At 36.4% G+C, this 20151-nt stretch overlaps 1 protein-coding gene across 1 annotated transcript in view; it reads right to left on the bottom strand.

The window, feature by feature from the left end:
- Positions 1 to 1480: 1480 nt before the first annotated feature.
- TMEM47 (transmembrane protein 47) overlaps positions 1481 to 20151 on the bottom strand; it is a 32661-nt gene continuing 13990 nt past the window's right edge. Inside the window, exons 2-3 of the mRNA XM_004587835.4 lie at positions 16285 to 16425; positions 1481 to 4794 (exon numbers count right to left, since the gene is read on the bottom strand). Coding sequence (XP_004587892.1) covers positions 4616 to 4794; positions 16285 to 16425 — 320 coding nt within the window. The 3' untranslated portion in view covers positions 1481 to 4615. The remainder of the gene's footprint in view (positions 4795 to 16284; positions 16426 to 20151) is intronic.

Raw genomic sequence — 20151 nt, 5'->3', positions numbered from 1 at the left:
ATAGGCTTACAGGTGTTTTACAATATTTTCTTACACCAGGAAAAAAGCACGAAACCTCTCAAAATTTCAAAGTTCATTTAGAACATGAGAGAATATTAGTATGGTAAATGTATTTTATATTTAAACTTATTTTATCAGTGCAAACAGGTCTGCTCAGTTGGTTAACATTCCATTAAAATTTTCAAGATGCTTATGGCATTCACAGAATTGATTTTTGCTGCATCTCTAATTTAAATTGCTATCCAAGCACACTCACTGTATACACTGGCGAATTATGATGAATTCTTTAATTTTATGAACTTTTCACATCCATAGGTACATGCATACTGAATATTCAAGGTACCTCTTTAATTAAAAAGGATATATGTGGGACAGCATTGTGTAGCAGGTTAAGCTGCTGCCTGTCTCTCTGGAATCCCATATAGGTGTGGGTTCATTTCCTGGATGCTCCACCTCTGATCTAGTTCCCTGATAATGGGCCTGGGAAAGCAACAGAAGATGGCCCAAGTGATTGGGTTCCTGTACCCACTTGGGAGACCCAGATGAACCTTACCGTTTCAGTCTGGCCCAACCCTAGCCATTGTGGCCATTAAGGGAGTGAACCAAGAGGTGGAAGCCCTCCCTCTCCAACTCTGCCTTTCACATGATTAATTTTTCTTAATTTAAATTTTTATTTTAAATTTTATGGTACAATTCTGTAGAGTCTGGGATTTCCCCCTACCCGTCGACTGATTTTCCCCATATCCCTTCATAAGGAGTTATGAATCTTTTTTTTAAAAAAGATAATGTAGGCAAGCCTGATTTAATGAACTCTAAAATCAGCAAAAACTACATAAAAACCAAAATTAAATATTAAATATTACAGTAGTTTTGTTTGTAGTTATTACAAAGAAGGATAATTAAGAGCCCACACTGCATTTCTTGTGATTTTAAAAGAGTTAAAAACACATTTAGGAGTATCCCTGTATTTTAACTCAGCTGCAGAAGATTCAAGGGATCTTGGAAGACAATTTAAAGCAAATAAATAAATTAATATTTTAAAAATAATAAGTATGCCTGTGATGGACAGATATTTGGTCTAGTGGTTAAGACCTCAGTTAAGATGGCAAGTGCCTTTATTAGAATACCTGGCAGTTCAATACTCAGCTCTGACTCCTGACTGCAGTTTCCTGTTGATGGCAGGCAGCAGCGATGGTAACTGGGTTCCTGCAACTCAGGTGGGAAAACTGGATTCATTTCCTGGTTCCTGGCACTTGCCAGTTCTGGCTGCTTTGGGCATTTAGAGAGTGGATGGCAGCTCTCTTTTTTCCCCCCCATCTCTCAAGCAAGTAAGATTTTTTTTAAATTAACTTTTACTAAACAAGAAAGCATAAAACAAGCTAGACATAAAATTATGTCTACCTATATAAATATATACACACACATAGGTAACTTAGTTTTATCTAAACGGTTTACACAATAAAGAAGAGACAGAGTCAAATTGCACGAGTGAAACCACTTTTATTCTCATTTTTCCACATAGATAACTTCATGTCAACTACAAAAATCATGAAATAAAGAATTGCTTATGAAACTGCAAACGCAAAAGCACTGGAGGGTAAACAGGTTTTCCCCAGGTGACTGTTAAAAAAGTAACCAGGATACCATGAATTCATATTTAAGTAGTAAATATGTCATATTGAAAAATAATAAATATATAATAGCAGTAGAGAAACTAATAGCATAAACAGCATGAAGTGTATTTTCGTGTTTAAGACAGATGAGATTTCTAGGCACAGTTTTAGGCATTAAAGAGGACACAGAGGCATAGGTTAGTATGTGCTGCTCTGTACAAAAATACAGTCTGAATAAATTACATTGCTAGCCATACAATTAGACATCACTTACCAGTCAGTTCATTGCATGTTTAATCATATACAAGTACATGCTAATCCATATATATCATTTATATTTCAAACACATAGGCCTCTCTATATTTATGTCTTTAAAATTTACACATTGAACTTACAAAAGACTAAATAGTTGTGCAAGAAATCCAAATAAACTAGCCCTGCTGAGTACGTTATGCTACATGTAAGTGTGTATATATCGCTAAGATACCCAACGGGTTTGTGGTTAACGATTTTGCTTAAGAAAACACCAAACAAATCTAAAGCCTCAAAGACATAACGTTAATGTAGGTGAAAATTTCACTTGTGTTTATTCTGATAGACAAAATACTATTTCACATGACCAATAATCTTTATATTGTATTGAGCTTGTTAGTAATGAAACACTTTCAAATGTTAATGATGAGAGCATAGTTCACTAGGAAGGGAAAAAAGCAATGTAAGAAATCAACTTTTCAGTAAACTGAAAAGTTTGAACCGATAACATAGTTTGTTATTTTCCAGGATGTCATATTGACAAGAGAATGAAAACATGATGGGACTCAAGATTTGATATTGGTTTAAAAGCACACTGTATCCTCTATTAGGACCAAGAAAAGTGCCTTATTGATACCAGCACCAAAGTACTGTCCTTCCATTATACGGGAATAAAGACACCTCGCAATAGAGGGTGTTTAATAGCCAAAATCCCCGTCTGAATGTTGCATTTCTCATGCTGCTCTGACCATATACAATTAACTGTAAGACATTCTGTACCAAATACTATTTCTCAATAAAACTGTTTCAAATAATCCTATAATATTAATATATTTCTGGAAATTTTTAGTCAGTTTATTATGATTATAGCATTGTATACTTTTTAAAGGTTTCCCTCTAGGATGAACTTAACCAATCTATCATTGCTAAAGTAAGAATAAACCTGGCACTTCATATTTATTTTGTGATTCAGAAAACAGGGGAATTTTTTATCATTTTAATATAAAGTAGTTTCTTTTTGGCTGTTGTTTTTGGCAACTATTGTTAAGACAAGCTGAAAGCAGAATTCTGCTTGGGGAGTAAAGCAAATTACTAAATACTACTTATAAGGTCCTACTCTGCGCGTATCAATACAATCGCATATAGGGAAGTTTTAAATGATTTTTCCAATGGTTCTTTCTGCAAGAGGGACAAAACCAGAACATATTTAGCGTCTTTGTTAACAAAAATAATTATCTATAACTTTTATATTAGAACTGTATATTTGGTATAAAAATATGTTTATAATTAAACTATCCAAATTTGTATACCAAACAGAATCAACAAAGTTTGCAGTGTGAGATTACCTGCAAACTTACTCCCTGTTATTGATACTTCCTTCCACTGGAACAGTCAGTAATGAATCGCTTGACAAGAACCCCTCATAATTGTGTGTATAAATCAGTTAGCGCATCAGTCAACTTCACAGGGACAAGTGATATCCAGATGATTTCTACCCCTCTACTGAGACATTCAGACATTTATAGAAATCTAGCACTATTTATTTATTTAAAAATGAAGACATTTAAAATACTTGCAAAAAATAGCAGCCTTCTATCTTAATGAATTTCACACAAAATGATCATCCTAATTGCTACTCTCTTTTGACTACCATGCTTACAGAGGAATCATTAATTTTCAGATTAACACCATTTCAATTTTTCTTCTTAGACAACTCTATTAACACTTTCCAGTGAAACATAGCGCAAAGCTTTAGGGTATACCCATTTTTATGTGGTAAATAAATGTGAATACCAATCTAAGCCTCTTAACAACGAATACAAGGTTAGTGTTCAAATCACTTCACTAGAGCAAGTATTAATTTGATGTGTAATAGGCAAATGTATGTATAGAGTTAGAGAATAACAAATCACCATATACTAATGGTGCACTTTCTATAAAAATATTTAAGATGGTTACATATGCACAACTGTTAGCTGCAATGTTTGGTAAGTAATTTTAAGGGTACAAAAGCAACTCATGTGTATTTCTTTCTTCTTGCCCCAGGGAAAGCGAGACCCTCAATTCTCTTCCATTCTTGATAGGGCTGAGGAACAATTTCTAACCACATAATGAAAAGCACATGTTTCCACATTTTGACTCCCTTCCCAGGGAGATGCTGACTGCCAAAGCATAACTGCCCATTAAAAAGAGTATTCTAAGGTGGAATGTGTACTATTAACCAGTTATATTCACAACTCCCATTAGATGCTGAAGGGCAGTTCATCTTCAAGAGCTCACTCAAGCAAATAACAAACAGCCAATGTAGTTACTGGATGGGATCAGCAGGCAATAAGGCCTAACAGTGGAATCTTTGTCAGTGCAAAGAAACTTTTAAATGTTGGCTTTTGCCAGCTGTTCCCCTGCAGGCAATGGGACTCAGGCAATTCTTACTCAAACTAGTTTCTCACAATGGTTGCTGTCATATAGACCCTTCACTTGTCAAGAAAAATTACATGAATATATTGGAAGTTTGCAGCATTTGCCTATGTCTAATCAACTCTCTTAATTTGTGCATGTCCCTAAAATGGATGTAAAAGCTGGTTATGATGTTGACAGCTAAAAGGCAAAGGACATTAAATCAACTGAACAAATTGCTTGATGTTCCACAACTGTTTTAGAAAACTGAGTTAGAAAAGATGCAGATGTAATCCTTTTGCTGACTGGTTGTTTTTCTTTTTTCTTTTTTTTCAAATCTGAGACTATTGGTTCTAGTAGTAGTCTTCATAGTTCTTAGGGTTCAGGCAATAAAGGATGGCACCCCCAAACGAAAATATAGTTGCACCCCACGCCAGACCATAACCCCAATTGAACTCATGGTAAATTTTCAAGCTCACAGTTTCAATGAACTTGATTGGGTAAAGGACCAGGCTGCAAACCTGTAAAACAACTGGGAGAAAAGCAAATCAAAATTAGAAATTGCTGCCTTACAAGAAATAAAATGACATAAACATATAAACACACATGTCTGAGAACTACTTTTTAACCAAATAAATATAAAGGCCAAACAGTGCTTATTCTATATGAATTATCGAAATATTAACAATATTTTTATTTGAAAGTTTTACAGTAGAGTAAGAATTAACATATTAATAATTAGTAAATTTTTAGTAGCATTTGATGAAATAAATAGTGTAATCTAATTCATGGACGTACAAAGTAGTAACTCTTAGCTTGCAAACACACACATAATTATCACTGTTTTTGACAAGTGGTATCAGTTAAGCTAAACTGCTTCACTACATAAGACTTGCTAGTGGCACCCCAAGAATGCTGTCTCCATTGCCAGTTAAAACCGCTGTTACGCATTTACGCTCTTGCAGAGCTGGGGAATGGGAATTCATTGAAACTGATCAACTTGTGATTTAACAAGTAGATTTATTGTTGCTGCTCTTAATAGCATAAAATTCATGGCAATATTTTGAAAAGGTTTACCTTGATATCTTTGCTGATTCAAACAACTGTAGAACAATGTAATTAAAAGAAGCTTATTTTTTTTTTTAAAGATTTATTCATTTTTTATTACAGCCAGAGTATTTTACTGCAAAAACTTTTGAAATCTATGCGTATGTGGGTTCTTCAAAAAACCTATGAAAAACTATCATCTTTTAAAAATAGGTTCAAAAGTTACCTTTGTCAGGAAGCCATAACTAATGATACCCTTCCTATTACATCTAAAAGTTGTTTATTTACATATTTTCCACTTATTTTTAAAAAATGATTTGTTTAATTGAAAGGCAGAGTTTTACAGAGAAGGAGTTTATGAGATAGAGAGATTTTCCATCTGCTGTGTCACTTTCCAAATGTCTACAACAGCTAGAGCTGAGCTGATTCAAATGCAGGACCCAGGAGCCAAGGAGCCTCTTACAAGTCTTCCACGTGGATGCAGGGGCCCAAGAACTTGAGCCACCTTCTCTACTGTTTTCCCAGGTTATAAGTAGGGAGCTGGACTGGAAATAGAGCAGCTGGAACACAAACCAGTGCCCATATATGATGCTGACACTGCAAATGGGAGATTAGTCTGTCACACCACAGTGCTAGCCTTTCTATTTTTTAAAAAAGAGTTATGTTGATGAATTCATGGGAGATACTAGTGTAGAAACTCTAGGTTAACAATGGTTACAAGAGTGCAAAACTATGCTCTTATTTCCTAGTTTGTTCACAATTGGGACTAAGGAGAAATGTGATAAATCACATCTAAAACACACCAATAAAAATAACATAAAATGAACTAATTAAGAACATATGACTACCTCAAGTTATACCAATTATCCTCATATTTACCCTGTGGATATTACTACATGGGAGACATTGTATTACACAAGAGATGAAGTCTTCCACTTAACATTTGTAACTTCCTATCAGGTCAAGTGCTACATAGTTTGTATTTTATTTGAATCATTCCTACAATTAATGGGATGGCTCTGGCTCAAATCTCTACTGTGTGACAGCTTCTATTATCTGTAAGAAATAGTCTTATGCCTAAAAATAAGGGGTACAGATATATATATGAGGTTGGCCAACAACAAAATCTGGTCTCCTGCTGTTTTTTTAAAGTAAGATTTACTGGAACACAGCCATAATTTTCATTTATGCACTCTCCACACTATGATGGCAGAGCTGAGTGTGCTGTTACAGAAACCACATGGCCCACAAAGCCGAAAGTATTTACTATCTGGTCCTTTATAAATAAAGTTTGCCAGCAAAAGATATATTGAGTAAATTTTTGGTTTTAAAAAGACTGTTGTTGAACTCATCTTAAAATTAACATAAATTCCTGAAGCACAAGAAAACAAATGTGAACCATCAAGGAATAGGAGGCAAGAATTTATCTGATAATATAAAAAGTTTTAATATAGCTTATTAAATATTTTAAAAAGTGTAATAGTGTTGTGGGCTAAGGAGTTGATTAGCACTCATTAAGCTGAGCACCTAGAGGAAATGGGCTTGTGGCTAAAAGCACCTGGTCTAATCAGACTCACTGGCATCCTATTGTTCTGTTAAAGGGCTTGGGGGAAAGAGTATATAAGGAGTAATAAAGGGAGGCTTTGGAGAGACTTCCACCATCACTGGTCTCCTGTCGGTGCTTCATCCCCAGACCCTGTCCGTGTCCACGTTACTGGCTCTGCTGGCCGGAGCACAATAGGATAGTGTGTTTGATTCAGCTGGAATTTTATGTTATTGGAATCTACTCATGTCTATTCTCAGCACCTATAAAAGATCTTAATTACCAACATGATGAAACTTCCTGCAGAGTCTGGCATCAGGATGATAAACTCATGAGTACTGATTCCTAAAAATCAAAACTCAGCTCCACAAGGCTCTGTCAAGGACTCAAGGGATCTCTCTAGAACCAGATATAACAAGCATTCTACAATCTTTGTATGTGCGTAGCTCAATACTGTTCTAGGCCAGCACTTGCCTGCCACACTTTTCAGTTAATATTGACAGCAGATGAAGAAATAGGTCCATGTAAAAGGACGCTCTCTTGGCATTCAAACAGAAATCAAATCAAGGCTGATCCTGAAGCATATGGCTGAACTATATAAAATGTGAGTTTGATATAGTAATTTATTTACTCATTTAATAAATTCATCCATTCAATAAATATTTGAATGTTTCTAAAATGATACATTTTAAGACAGTGTTGATAATGAAGGGACTTAAATTGCTACTCACATAAACAGGCAGTTATTAGTGAATAAACACAATATATAGGAAACATTGCTGAGACAAGAAAATTCAAGAAAGCAGGATAAAGTAAGAATAAAGGATGTTCATGTGGATCAATAGTCAGAGAAGACTTCTCAGAGGAGGAAACATTTGAGCACAGACATGAATGGACTGGGGGCAAAGGTCAACCTGGTAGGGAGTGAGCATTTCAAGTGAACCCAGGCACTGCAAAACTCCTGTACACAGGTGCACATCTGGTGCATTAGAATATCAGGAAGATCTGTGACTACACAGTACACAGGGCAGGGAGGGGGCAGCACAAGAGAAGCCTCCGAGGAACCAGAAGAGGCTTGTTCATAGCTCATGTTCACAGACTGCCTGGTGAACCCTGACAAGGGGTCTAGATTTTCTTCCAAGTGTGACAGGCAGATGATAAAGAAGTTGGAAGCAAGAAGTAGTAACTAGCCTGAATCACATTTTTTTTAATTATTTATTATTTAACTTCAGTAATTACATTGTATTATGTGACACCGTTACATAGATACTTGGGTTCTCCCCACCCCTCCCCAAACCCTCCCACCATGGTGGATTCCTCCACCTTGTTGCATAACCACAGCTCAAGTTCAGTTGAGATTTCCCCATTGCAAGCGTATACCAAACATAGAGTCCAGCATCTTATTGTCCCGTCAAGTTCAACGGCTTCTTAGGTATACCCTCTCTGGTCTGATGACAGAGCCAGCAGAGTATCATCCCATTTAAAAGAATACACTGCTGCTTTTGTGAACTGGCCAGTCCCTATGAGGTAGTTACCTAGGAAGCTTTTTAATCTTCATTTCAATGTGTTTTAGAAAATATTTGGCCTCCACAGTATAATAACTTAATTTTCCTACAGTGTTAAAAGTAAAAATACAACTCAATTAGGCTCCACTGGCAAACTCTTCTGAACAGCTTTCTTAAACCTTCATTGTGCTGAAGTCAAACAAAAATTACCCTAAGTGTTGTACACTCTCTTCAGAATCATAGAGGAAAAAAACAATACACATAATAGAAAACAAAAATAAGATCTTGGATTTGTAAACAACTTTCTCCATTTAATGAACTACATGGTTACAGGTAAACATACCTCCTTGACTTTTATTGATGCTGCATAGGGGGCAAAAACCCAGTAAGTTCAGAAATCAGAAAAATATCACCAGCTTATAGTTGTCTTTTACCATTAACAATGAAACATATGATAGGCAGTGGCTATGGTAGTATTCTCTTTGCCCTTCCTCAGACGCAACCGAAGTTACATTATGCAGCATTTCAGAATTCAAAGGGGGCTTGGGGTTCATTTTACACATCCTCTAGCTTTTTGAAAATAGGTAGAGAATGTACTAACCAGGATGTTGTGCCCTTGGAGACATTCTAGGAACTCAAAAGTACTATTTCCCATATTTTCAATATCAAAAAAGAAGACATTTGACATTGAAATATTCAATATTTTCTTCTAAAGGGGGATATTTCAATACGCAATAATTGAGTATCCTCTGTGCTATAAGTGAAGGGGATAAGATAGATAGGACACTGATAATCCTTCTGATATTTCATGCTCTAATATCGGAAAAAGACACTTAGGTAACTACAAATCATTGTGTACAACACTTACAGAGGCATGATTAACTTATAATGCATCAAACATTAATTTGTTAGATCCAGATATGTTGATGACCAATTCTGCTTAAACAAAGAAGGGCTTCAGAAAGGAAGTAGCATTTCAGTTTGTTCTTTTTATTTTAACATTCTTTGACAGGCAGAGTTAGAGATGGAGACAGGCACACAGGGCTTGTGAGAGCGTTTCATTTGCTGATTCACTCCCAAAATGGCCACCTTCTGCTGCTTTCTGAGGCACATTAGCAAGGTGCTCACACAGCAGCCAGAACAGGTAGCCACATGGCATGCAGGCAACATCACAGTGGCTTAACCCACTATGCCACAAAACTGGAACCTCAAATACTTCTTGAAGGATCATGGATTTGACTAGGCTAAAAGAGAAAGACAAAAAGACTTCTTCAGGAAGAAGTGATTTGAATAGATGTTAGCCATAGGAAAGGGAGTGGTTATAGGCAAGTCACATGTTTGGAATAAAGGGTGCATGCACACAGAGATGGTGGGTTCTTCACCATGGCATTTTTGCCATATGCTTTCATCCTCACCACCCCAGTACTGCTAGCCTAACTTTCAATTGTCAGCATCTGCATTTGACTGTTTTCTGTTCATTAAATTCACCTTATCTGTCTGTGAAGCAGGCCAGAACTTCTGAGAAATTACCAGTGTTACCCTCTCTACCTCTCTCTCAATTTTAACCAATGACTCTCAGATTTTGGTATAGAAACCCACCAGCAAATGAGATAACTGTTGAGGTGCATATTCTAAACTGGGTTCTGGAGCTTCTCCAGGAAGCTAGCTGCTTGAGTGAAAAGTGAGTTAAAGATGTTCCATTTCCCTGGCTCCCTTCACAGCCTTGTTTCATTTTCTATATCTGTTAACCATACTGTTTTCTGCTTTTATCTCCCAAATAAAGCAGGTGTGCTTGGTTTTTTGTCTGAGGTCTGGGCTTCTAAGGTAACCAAAGTGGTAAGTGACAGATTCAGATGTATATTTTAGAAACAAACCCCATATGTTTGTATGCAAGACAGATGGCATGGAGAAGACACCAGCAAGGACAGACCCTTGAGGGAGGTGCAGTCAAACCCATCTGGGTTACTTGTGTGCAGTAATGACTTAGGTGGCAATGGTTGGAAAGAAAGTTCATGTTATATGAAGAAATGGCTATTAAGGGAAAAATGTATAAAAAGATTCTAGGAAAGAGGAGAGTCAACTAGATATTTTAAGCAAGATTACCGTAACAAAGAGGGGGAAAGACCAAATTTGGGGATTTAAATGCTCCATTTGAAGGAAGCTTCAATTAAGGCAATAACAGTGGTATAGGGAGATACAAACTCAGAAGATTACTAAAAGCAGCAGTAGTATAAAATTAATTATTGAGTAGTGATACCATAGATTATCCTAGCCAAAGGGTAATTTGATGCTGCCAAATGGGAAATACAGAATCTGAGGATGTGCGAATGGAACTCCATTTTAGTTTTAACTCAAAAGTGTACACTTCCGAAACCCAGAGTCAAACTGGTTCCTGCAGGGCAGGCATTAGCCATAAAGCTGTCAATTGAGAGGTCTGTGTGCAAAAGCAGAGTGCCCTGGGCTGGCATCCTAACTCTTCTTAATTTTAGCTTTCTGTTAATGTATACCCCCTGGAGGTAACAGGGGACAGATCAAGTAGCTGGATCTCTGCATTAGACGTGGGGGACTAAACTGAGTTCAAGGCTCCTGGTTTTGTGAACCTTGGCCATGATACGTCTCAGAGTGAAGCAGCAGATGGGCGATACCTTGAACCTCAGCAAAACACTCTGGCTCAAGCCACCTCACTGTATCTTGCAGGCTCGTGTAAGAAATATAAAACACAAGCCTCTAGTCTCAACAGCTCAGAAGCAGAAATCAGTTGCAGGACTCTGAAAAAGAAACCATTCGACATAAATTCTCATCTCGAGGAGGCATGTTGGGGACATAATATAAAACAAGTGCCCTTATTCATGCATAAAATGAATTTTGTTGTTTAAAATAGAGAATTATCAAAAATGGGACATGTTCTGCAATTTATATTACAGGCCTTGGCTGACAAGGGGACATTCATACTCAGTCCCCCTGGGAACATAAGTCCTTAGTGAGAAGAACAAGAACTAGACTCAGTGATCAGAATCACATCATATTGTTACCTGTCATTGTGAGCTACACACACAAAAAATGGGCTGTAGTCTACTGTAACAGCTTTTCTTATGTGCTGTGGTTCAGTCATGCTGTACTGATTAGCCTGTGTGGTCTTTAAGACATCTCAAGTTGCTGATTTCCCTCAGGTGTTTCTCCTGAGAGATGAAATATATGGAGTTACAGGATAGATTCCAACCATAGCACACAGTCACAGCTTTATTCAAAATCAAGGCTGATTGTGCTCTCGTTTTTCTATACATGATCTAGCCCCAAATAAAGATGAGTCATGAATCGTCATGTAGGCTTTCAGCCTTTCAAATCTAGCTCTGCATCTTGCTAGTTGGAGAACCCTGGGAAATAAGTTAACCTTTCTGAGTTTGCTTTTCCTCTGACAGCATGTGGAAAAGAAATGTGAGGATGTTTTAATAAAACTCATAAAAATGATTAAAAGGTTTCCTTTGGGGCAAAGGAATTTGAAATCCAAGCACAGGAGCAGTCTTTACAAGAAAAACTACGCATGAGTTTAAAAACTCTTTTGCACCCAAATAAACTTAGGTTTTAATTCAATTTTCCACAAAGTGCTCAAGGTACTCTCATACCTATTTTTAAGACTGCTATATCAGAGACAGGGTATGTCTGGCACTGTTGTACATGGGAGGTGCTTGATTAATTATTTCTATTATCAGCATTATTATTTTAGATAAAAGTGGATTCTGAAGTCTGGACTTTGAGAAACAGTAAATCAGTGAATTGTAGAAAACTGGACAATGCTGTAAATGGGCTGCTGTGAAGACCAGTTTTTACCTCTTTCAGTAACTATTCAAGCAAATAATAAGCTCAACCAAAATACATAACACCTGTTTGACTGTCTTTATCATATTTAATTATTAGTTTTTTTTTATTAGAAACCCTGAAGAACTTATTATCTAATATCAAGAGTACAGCTGCATGTTCTAGGTATCATATACATATATATATATATATATATATATATATATATATATATATATAAACACACACACACATTTAAATATATGTATACAAATATACATTTATATAAAATATTTATTTGAAGGGTAACAGAGACAGAGGGATAGATCAAAAGAGAAAGTGGTTTTCATCCACTGGTACATTAGCCAAATGGCAGCAACAGCCAGGTCTAGGCCAGGTCAGAGCTAGAAACTGAAATTCCATCTTGGTCTCCAATATGGGAGGCAACAGTTCATGTTCTTAGTCTATTACCCAGTACGTTCACAGGTATATTATAAGGTGATTGGATCAGAAATGGAGCATCCAGGACTTGAACTGGCAATATTGAACACCAGTGTGGCAAGGGGTGGCTTAATTCCTCTGCCACAATGCTTCCCCCAAATACCCAGTAATTGTTAAATAAATGAAAAACATTGAAAAAATGTTTTTATTACTATTACTTCTTTTAAAAAGGAATTATTTTGGCTATCTGAAAGGCAGAGTCACCAGAGAGAGATCTTCCATTTGCTGGCTCACTCCCCAAAAGGCTTCACAATGGCTGTACCTGGGCCAGGCCAAAGCCAGGAGTCAAGAGTTTTTCCCACATCCCTCACCTCACCTGAGTACAGGGGCATAGGAACTTGGGCCATCTTCTGCTGGTTTCCCTGGAGCACTAGCAAGGAGATGGGTCAGAAGTGGAGTAGCTGGGACTCTAACTGGCGCCCATATGGGATGCTGACGCTACAGGCAGACACTTAGCCCATACATCACTCTCCTGGCCTGGCTTACTATTATTTTTTAGAACTATTTTGAACCTAGCTTTGTGATCATGTGAAACTTGCTGTTTTATAAATCCCAGACAGAAATGGCTTTAAAAAAAGTTATTGTTTTATATACCTGTTTTTTTTCCACCAGATTACAAGCCACATGCCTTAGCCATCTTTCCACCATTCATCTAACAGTGTTTACTGAGTGCCTATGAACACTAGGCATTAGCATATGGTACTAAATTAACTATGCATGTAGTCCTGGGTAGACATGTTTCCAAGTGGTAGTGATATGCCTGTTTTGACTTTATGTATTGAATGTTTCAGAAGGGAAAAGAAAAAGCTTTGTTGAGAGAGATCATTCTCTTCGTGTGAACCCAGAGATAATTGCTGGTTGTCACAAGGTTTGATGGTATTTGGAGAAGAAAACACTCTGAGAGGAAAAATGCAGGCCATTTTCAAGTAGACCAACATAAGAGGGAAATGGCTGCATTTACAAAAATCACTAAACTGAATTATAAGTGATACCAGCTAAGTACTCAAATGTGTTTGCTAAGAAATAAACAGCCAACACTTTAGCTATCACTGTTTTCAGTAAGCAGTTTTTCCAACTTCGTTCATCTTAAAATTCCAATCAATAATGGATCACTATATGTCATAAATATCTTTTCCAGATATAAGCTAAAGATAACTTTTAATGGCTTTAACATGTGGGAGAGAGAAACCTTTCTAAGTTTCACCTTGATTATATGCAAATGAATAATCAACTAATTGCTATTTCAAAACCAGTTTCTATAATCACTGTGTCAAAGGAAAATGAATGAAATTAAATTTCAGAAAATGTACATTTTTTAACTATAGCAGTCTAATGCTCATTTTGGGTCTCAGTGAGTAGAATAACACTATATAAATTTTGCTACAGGAATTCCTTTTATTATTTTATAATTTACTAATATTTATGGTAGCTATAGCTGAATCAAAACTTATATTTTGGCCAAATCCATTACCATTTAGTTAATATTCATTTACAATATATTTTCTGTTACAACCAGTATTTATTTTCACATTTCCATAAATTTCATTAGACTTGAAAAAATAGTTTTTAAGGAACAGTAACATTCAGTTTATAATAGATGGTTTCAACAATAGATTTTCTCACAGATTTTGTACATATTATTATGCGGTAAGTTAAAGGCAAAATGGTATAGTTACAAGGTATGTACAACAATACTGAATATTTATAATACATGACAACAATAACACTACATCATCCTAAAATAAGAGGTATCTGACTTCTATTATTCAGCGTTCCAATTTTAAATAATAGCCAGCATTTCAGATAATCTATCAAGAAATTGCATTTCCACTGATTATCTAATTATGATCTTACTAAATCATAGCCAAACACATACAATTTAGAAGTATGTTATTTATTATAAAAATAAAAAACAACCACAGTAAGTTCATGAACCAAGAAATAAACTAGAGACTACCAATAGAATCTCTAGGGAAATCAATAATTCATAAGAGACTCTTATTTTATTACCCATGAAAACAATAAAATAATGACACTATGGTACTGTCCTAAGGCTTCAGAATGTTTTTATAACCATGCTATCTACTTTATTAGAAAGAATCTGTGGTGATAAGTTGTCGGTTTCCTCAAAAATCCTAATAAAATGCTTAATTTAAACCCTAATAGGCATCCAAGTGAAGGAATAGGTAGTGAATTAGCCACTTGTCTACAATTCAGTAGCTTTCCAGCCATAGCTCTGCCAGTAACTATCACATCTATATAAACTTCTACAATTCACTTAAAAAGTGAATTAGATGTGCTTCTGAATTCCTTCAGTGTTAACTGACCTTTGTTTCCATGACACATCTGTTTGCATTAGTCTTCATGAGAATAGAAAGATGCATACAGTGGTGAACAATAATGTAGTAGTGAATAAAGTGGCTGCCTGTGATGCCAGCACCCCATTAGGCCCCAGTTTGAGTCCCGGCTGCTCCATTTCTGATCCAGCTGACTGTTAATGGTCTGGGAATGTAGAAGATTGACCCACGTATTTGGGTCCCTGCCACTCACATGGGAGACCTCGTAAAAGCTCCTGGCCTCTGCCTGGCCCAGCCAAGGACATTGGGGACATCTGCAGAATGAATGAGGGGATGGAAAATCTCTTCCTTTCTTTGTGAAGCCTGAGTTTCAAATAAATCAACATAAATAAATAAATACATCATAACTACACACACACAGCAGGGGGCAGCACAACACTTCTGATCTTCGTATTTTTGATCAAACTGCCCTTTAGAGCTTGGAGACTTTCATCTATTCTAATCTTTAAGCAGCTTAACAAAATCTAACAGTCTAGATGGTTCTGGCAGTGTCTTCATTACTGACTGTCACAGGGGCTTATTTTGTAGTCTTCAAGTCAGATATGACTGACAAAGTAAATTGAAGGTATCACAGGAATATTTCAGTTTGAGTTATTAAAGAAACATGTATTCAAGGCTATTTTTGCAAATGAAAATTAAAATGCACATCAAATAATGGCCTGGGCTTCTGGTCCCCAAGTCTTTTCTAAATAGCTCCCTGTTCTTAGTTGTATTGATTAATATTTTAAACCACTATAGTTTATAGAATGATGGTTGTTAAATTAACATACAATTGACCTCATATTTAACTGGTCCAACGAATCAAGTTAGATGTCACAATTTTTCAGAATAAATGTTTATTTATAAGGAGATATACACCTAAAAGGCACAGATTTTGAATTTGTTTTCTCTTTCACAGCAAATAAATAAATAAATAAATAAAATAATGCTGCCTTAGATCAGCAGGGTCAATAAAAGGTAGAAAAAACTGGATGTAAAAAAGATTTTGTAAATACATCTGTTGCAATCCCTAAGGCAATAGCCCTGTCAGGAAGTATTATTTATTCATGTTTTAGTTAGAAGTTTAGAAGTTGCCACTGTACACTGTGAAATGCTTAACACATTGAAAACAGAGAATATGATATAAACCTTTAACCAATTTACCTTAAAATATAACACATGACTCGCAACTTTTATGTAATGTGCAAACACATACTACTTCAGCATGAGAGGACAGTGCAGCAGAGAGGCTCATGAAACATTAATATCGTTTTGAAAATAATGAATATATTTACCTGCTGCAAAAAGCATGACGGCAACAGGTCTGTAGAAGCGCCTTCGAGATCCCACGCAGATGGAAATCAGACCCACTAGGAATGCGATGAGGATGATGGCAGCTCCGCCCAAGAGTAAAGCCAGAGTAGCAATCTGCCAATCTGGAAAGCAAAAAGAAAGACATTGCCATGCAGCAGCGAGTCCTCAAAGAATCAATGGAGCTGTGCTTAGCAGCCTACCCCGTGCCGTAGCTCAACACCTGTGACTTCACTGCAGGCTAAGCAACCTTTGGGATTTGAAATGTTTTACAACAAAAAACTAATAGAAATATCATTATTCAGAAAAGTCTATTTTGTTAGATTCAGCAGATCATTTTCAGACCATGGGTCTGCCAAACTTATAAGGACTGTACAGAGCATTCACCTAATTTTTTTAAGTTTGTATTGAGCTATAATGCTTACAAATTTGAAGTAGAAAAGTTGATGAATTCATACATATTTATGCACCAGTGTAACTATCATCCAGGTTAAAACAGAGATATTGTCGTCACCCAGCATGTTCCCTTCTATCCCTTCTCAGTCAACAACCCCACTCTCTGCTAGCCGAATGGGAACATTCATCTTCAAGAATTAGTTCTGTCTGTCCTTTGAATGGATTCTTCTGTGTCTGGCTTTTAGCCTCAGATATTTACCTATGTTGTATCGGGTTGTTCCTTCTTGGAAAACATTCCCTCACCTCATAAACATCCCCCAGTTTTGGGGCAAGCATCTGGTGCAGCAATTAAGACTGCACTTGGCACACCAATATAACATGGGAGTCGTGGGTTTCAGTCCTGCTCCACTGTGGTTCTTGCTTCCTGCTTATTATGCCCACCCTGGGAGGCAACCTGTGATTGTTCAGGTTGTTGGGTCCTTGCCACCTGTAAAACAGACTCAGATTCAGTTCCTGACTCCGTCTTCAACCTGGCCCAGCGAAGCAGCAAACACGAGAGCTTTCTGTCTCTCTGCTTTTCAAATAATAAAATATGTGTATTAGCTAAAGTTTTTATTTGCTACTCTTCCCACTGAACAAGTCACCAGTAAATTATCTGAGATTTGCTGTCTATGTTCTCTTTTTAATTTTAATCTCAGTGGCATATTTACCACACTTTAGGCATGGTTCTCACATAGGTTTCACCATGAAATAAAAATGCACTCTCAATGGCTGTGTGACTCTTTTTCCTCCTCCAGGGCAAAAGTAAGCACATACTGACCACTTATTACATGTAGATGTCCATACAGGGAAGCTTCAAAAGCATCTCATGTATTCACTGAAATTAAAATCTCATTGGAATGCAGTTGTCATTTCTTAAAAAGATCTCAAAATGGTATGACAGAATGCTGGTCTATTTTCCATTCATAAGAATCTTCTCAAAAAAACCAAGTAAATCTATAAAAGTATCACACAGGTTAGGAAGCACCACATAAAATGGTCCTGTAGGTAGTAGCTTTTTAGCACCGGGGGTCATTTGGAAGTCTCAGGCTGCTTCTTAGGGTTCAGCATAATGCACAGGGAATGTAACTAGATTTTAATCTATTGTAAATGTTATGTAATCAACCCAAAGTGCAGAATTCATGGTATTTTGATGCTTCCCTCTAAAATTATTCCCTAGGAAGCTTCCAAAGTGCACCCTTGGCCACCATAGGATAAAAGCTAAGTGGAAGAATATACAATAACCTAAAATTTTCTTCTTCTATTTATACTTGTACATCCCTGACTTAAGCGTTCTCTTCTATATCTTTTCTTCCTAAGAAATTCATTGGCACTCAACTAGAACTTATACTGCAATCAGGAAACAAATAAACAAGGGCAAAACAGAACAAATCCACACTTCTTAAAATATAAAGATGAATCACAAAAAAATGGGGAAAGCATTTTTTATGCCATCTATTTGTAACAAAGCCATGTAACTTCAAACAAAATTATATCTGGCTTTCAACTGCAAGTTAAAAGGACAGCCATACTATGGCTTTTTATTCCCTAACAGCATGTTGCTTTGAATTAAAAAGTGAAAAGAATAACTCTTACGCTTGGAAGTCTCTAAAATTTCTTTAGAAAAGGTTATATATAATTCAATTATATTGCATTTTACCACAATGGAAATCTTTCTAAAAACTTGTGTAAGTTGAAAAGTTTGAATTTAAAAAAAAAATCAAAATTTAATTATATTAAAATTTTCAAAGTATAAAGAAAACAAACAAAAATCTACCCATTCATTAATCAAGTATTTTCAGAATTTGTTTACAAGGCCCTGTGCCAAATATTTTCTGATCAATCTATTAATTTTACAACATTTTTATGGATTTTAGTAACTATCCACAACTTCTTTACTTGAGAAATTGTCCATGTGTAGGCTCACTTCCCATCTGACATCAAGAGCTGGGACTAGGTGGGCAATCCATCCAGCTGAGTGTTACACAGTGGTTGGGGAGAGGGGGAACACGTGCTTTGGGGCCTCCTTCACTGACTTTCTAAATGCATCTGCAGGAACTGGGTTGGAAGTGGAGCAGATGGGATGTTAACTAACACTATTTCTTTTTAAAGATGTATTTGGTTTTGATTGAAAAAGCAGATTTACAGAGAGAAAGATCTTCTATCTACTGGTTCATTCCCCAAATATGGCTACAATGGCCGAAACTGAGCCAATCCAAAGCCAGGAGCCAGGAGCTTCTTCCAGGTCTCCCACACAGGTGCAGGGTCCCAAGGCTTTGGGTCATCCTCTACTGCTTTCCCAGGCCACAGGCAGGGAGCTGGAAGGAAAGAGCAGAAGCCAGGATATGAGCCAGTTCCCATATGGGATCTCAGTGCATGCAAGGTGAGGACTTTAGCCACTGAACTATTGCACTGGGCCCTCAACTAACACCCTGATACAGGATTGTGACTTAACCTGGTATACACAATACTAGCCCTTAGCAACTTTCCTTAAAAGCGTTGCATATAAAAATGAATTTGTAGAGTATTACCTTTGTATGCCACAAGTAAATATCTATTCAATTAAAAACGATCTTAGATTGACTTTCCTGATAAAACTCTTTCCTATAAAAGCTCAGTATGCTTAAAATGCCATATAATTGGCTATTTCCGCTTACAACCCAAAATCAAACAATTTAATAGTTTTTATCAATTTTAAATACTCAAATAGCTAAAATGTTTGCTTGCATTTTATACAGACTAAGAAAAAAATGAGCAAACTTTCCTTTTATTAAGGACAAGATAATTAAGATTTTCAGCTTTGAAGGCCAAGGTCTTTGTTGTACATAGTTATATCCGCCATGTATTGTGAAAACATCCATAGGCAACATGTTAAGGATCATGCCTCAATAAAAGTACCTGCAAAAACAGGTGGTGGGCTGGTAATGAGCTGGGTTGCTAATACCTGCTCAAATATTGACTTTTTTTTCCATACATGAAAATAACAAAAATCACACAATGAAGACAATTTCATAAGTGGATAATACAGGAGTGAAAAATGTTGCTTTTTGAATAGAGTAACAGAAAAGAGAAAAAATATTCATCTCATGTTAACACTGACTTTTCTTGAAATAGTAATATTTCATTATTTCCATATTTCTTATAAGCAATAAAATGTAGCAGGCATCAAGAGAACAATTATTTAAAAAGGGGTTAGAACTTCATTAGGAAACTTCTCATAGCATAGAAAATACTTCCAAAACGTAGTTAAACATAACGAGTTCTATACTTTGTCTATTTTACTTTTATTTTTAGTCTAAGTTGCAGCTAATGAGAAAGATGTGCTAGACTTAAGGTTGAAAAGAAGTCACTGATACCGGGCTCAGTGCAGTAGCCTAGTAGCAAAAGGCCTCACCTCACATGCATAGGAATCCCAT

The sequence above is a fragment of the Ochotona princeps genome, chromosome X (assembly GCF_030435755.1).
Source record: "Ochotona princeps isolate mOchPri1 chromosome X, mOchPri1.hap1, whole genome shotgun sequence".
Lineage (NCBI taxonomy): Eukaryota > Metazoa > Chordata > Mammalia > Lagomorpha > Ochotonidae > Ochotona > Ochotona princeps.
This window is presented reverse-complemented; position numbering and strand designations above follow the sequence as displayed.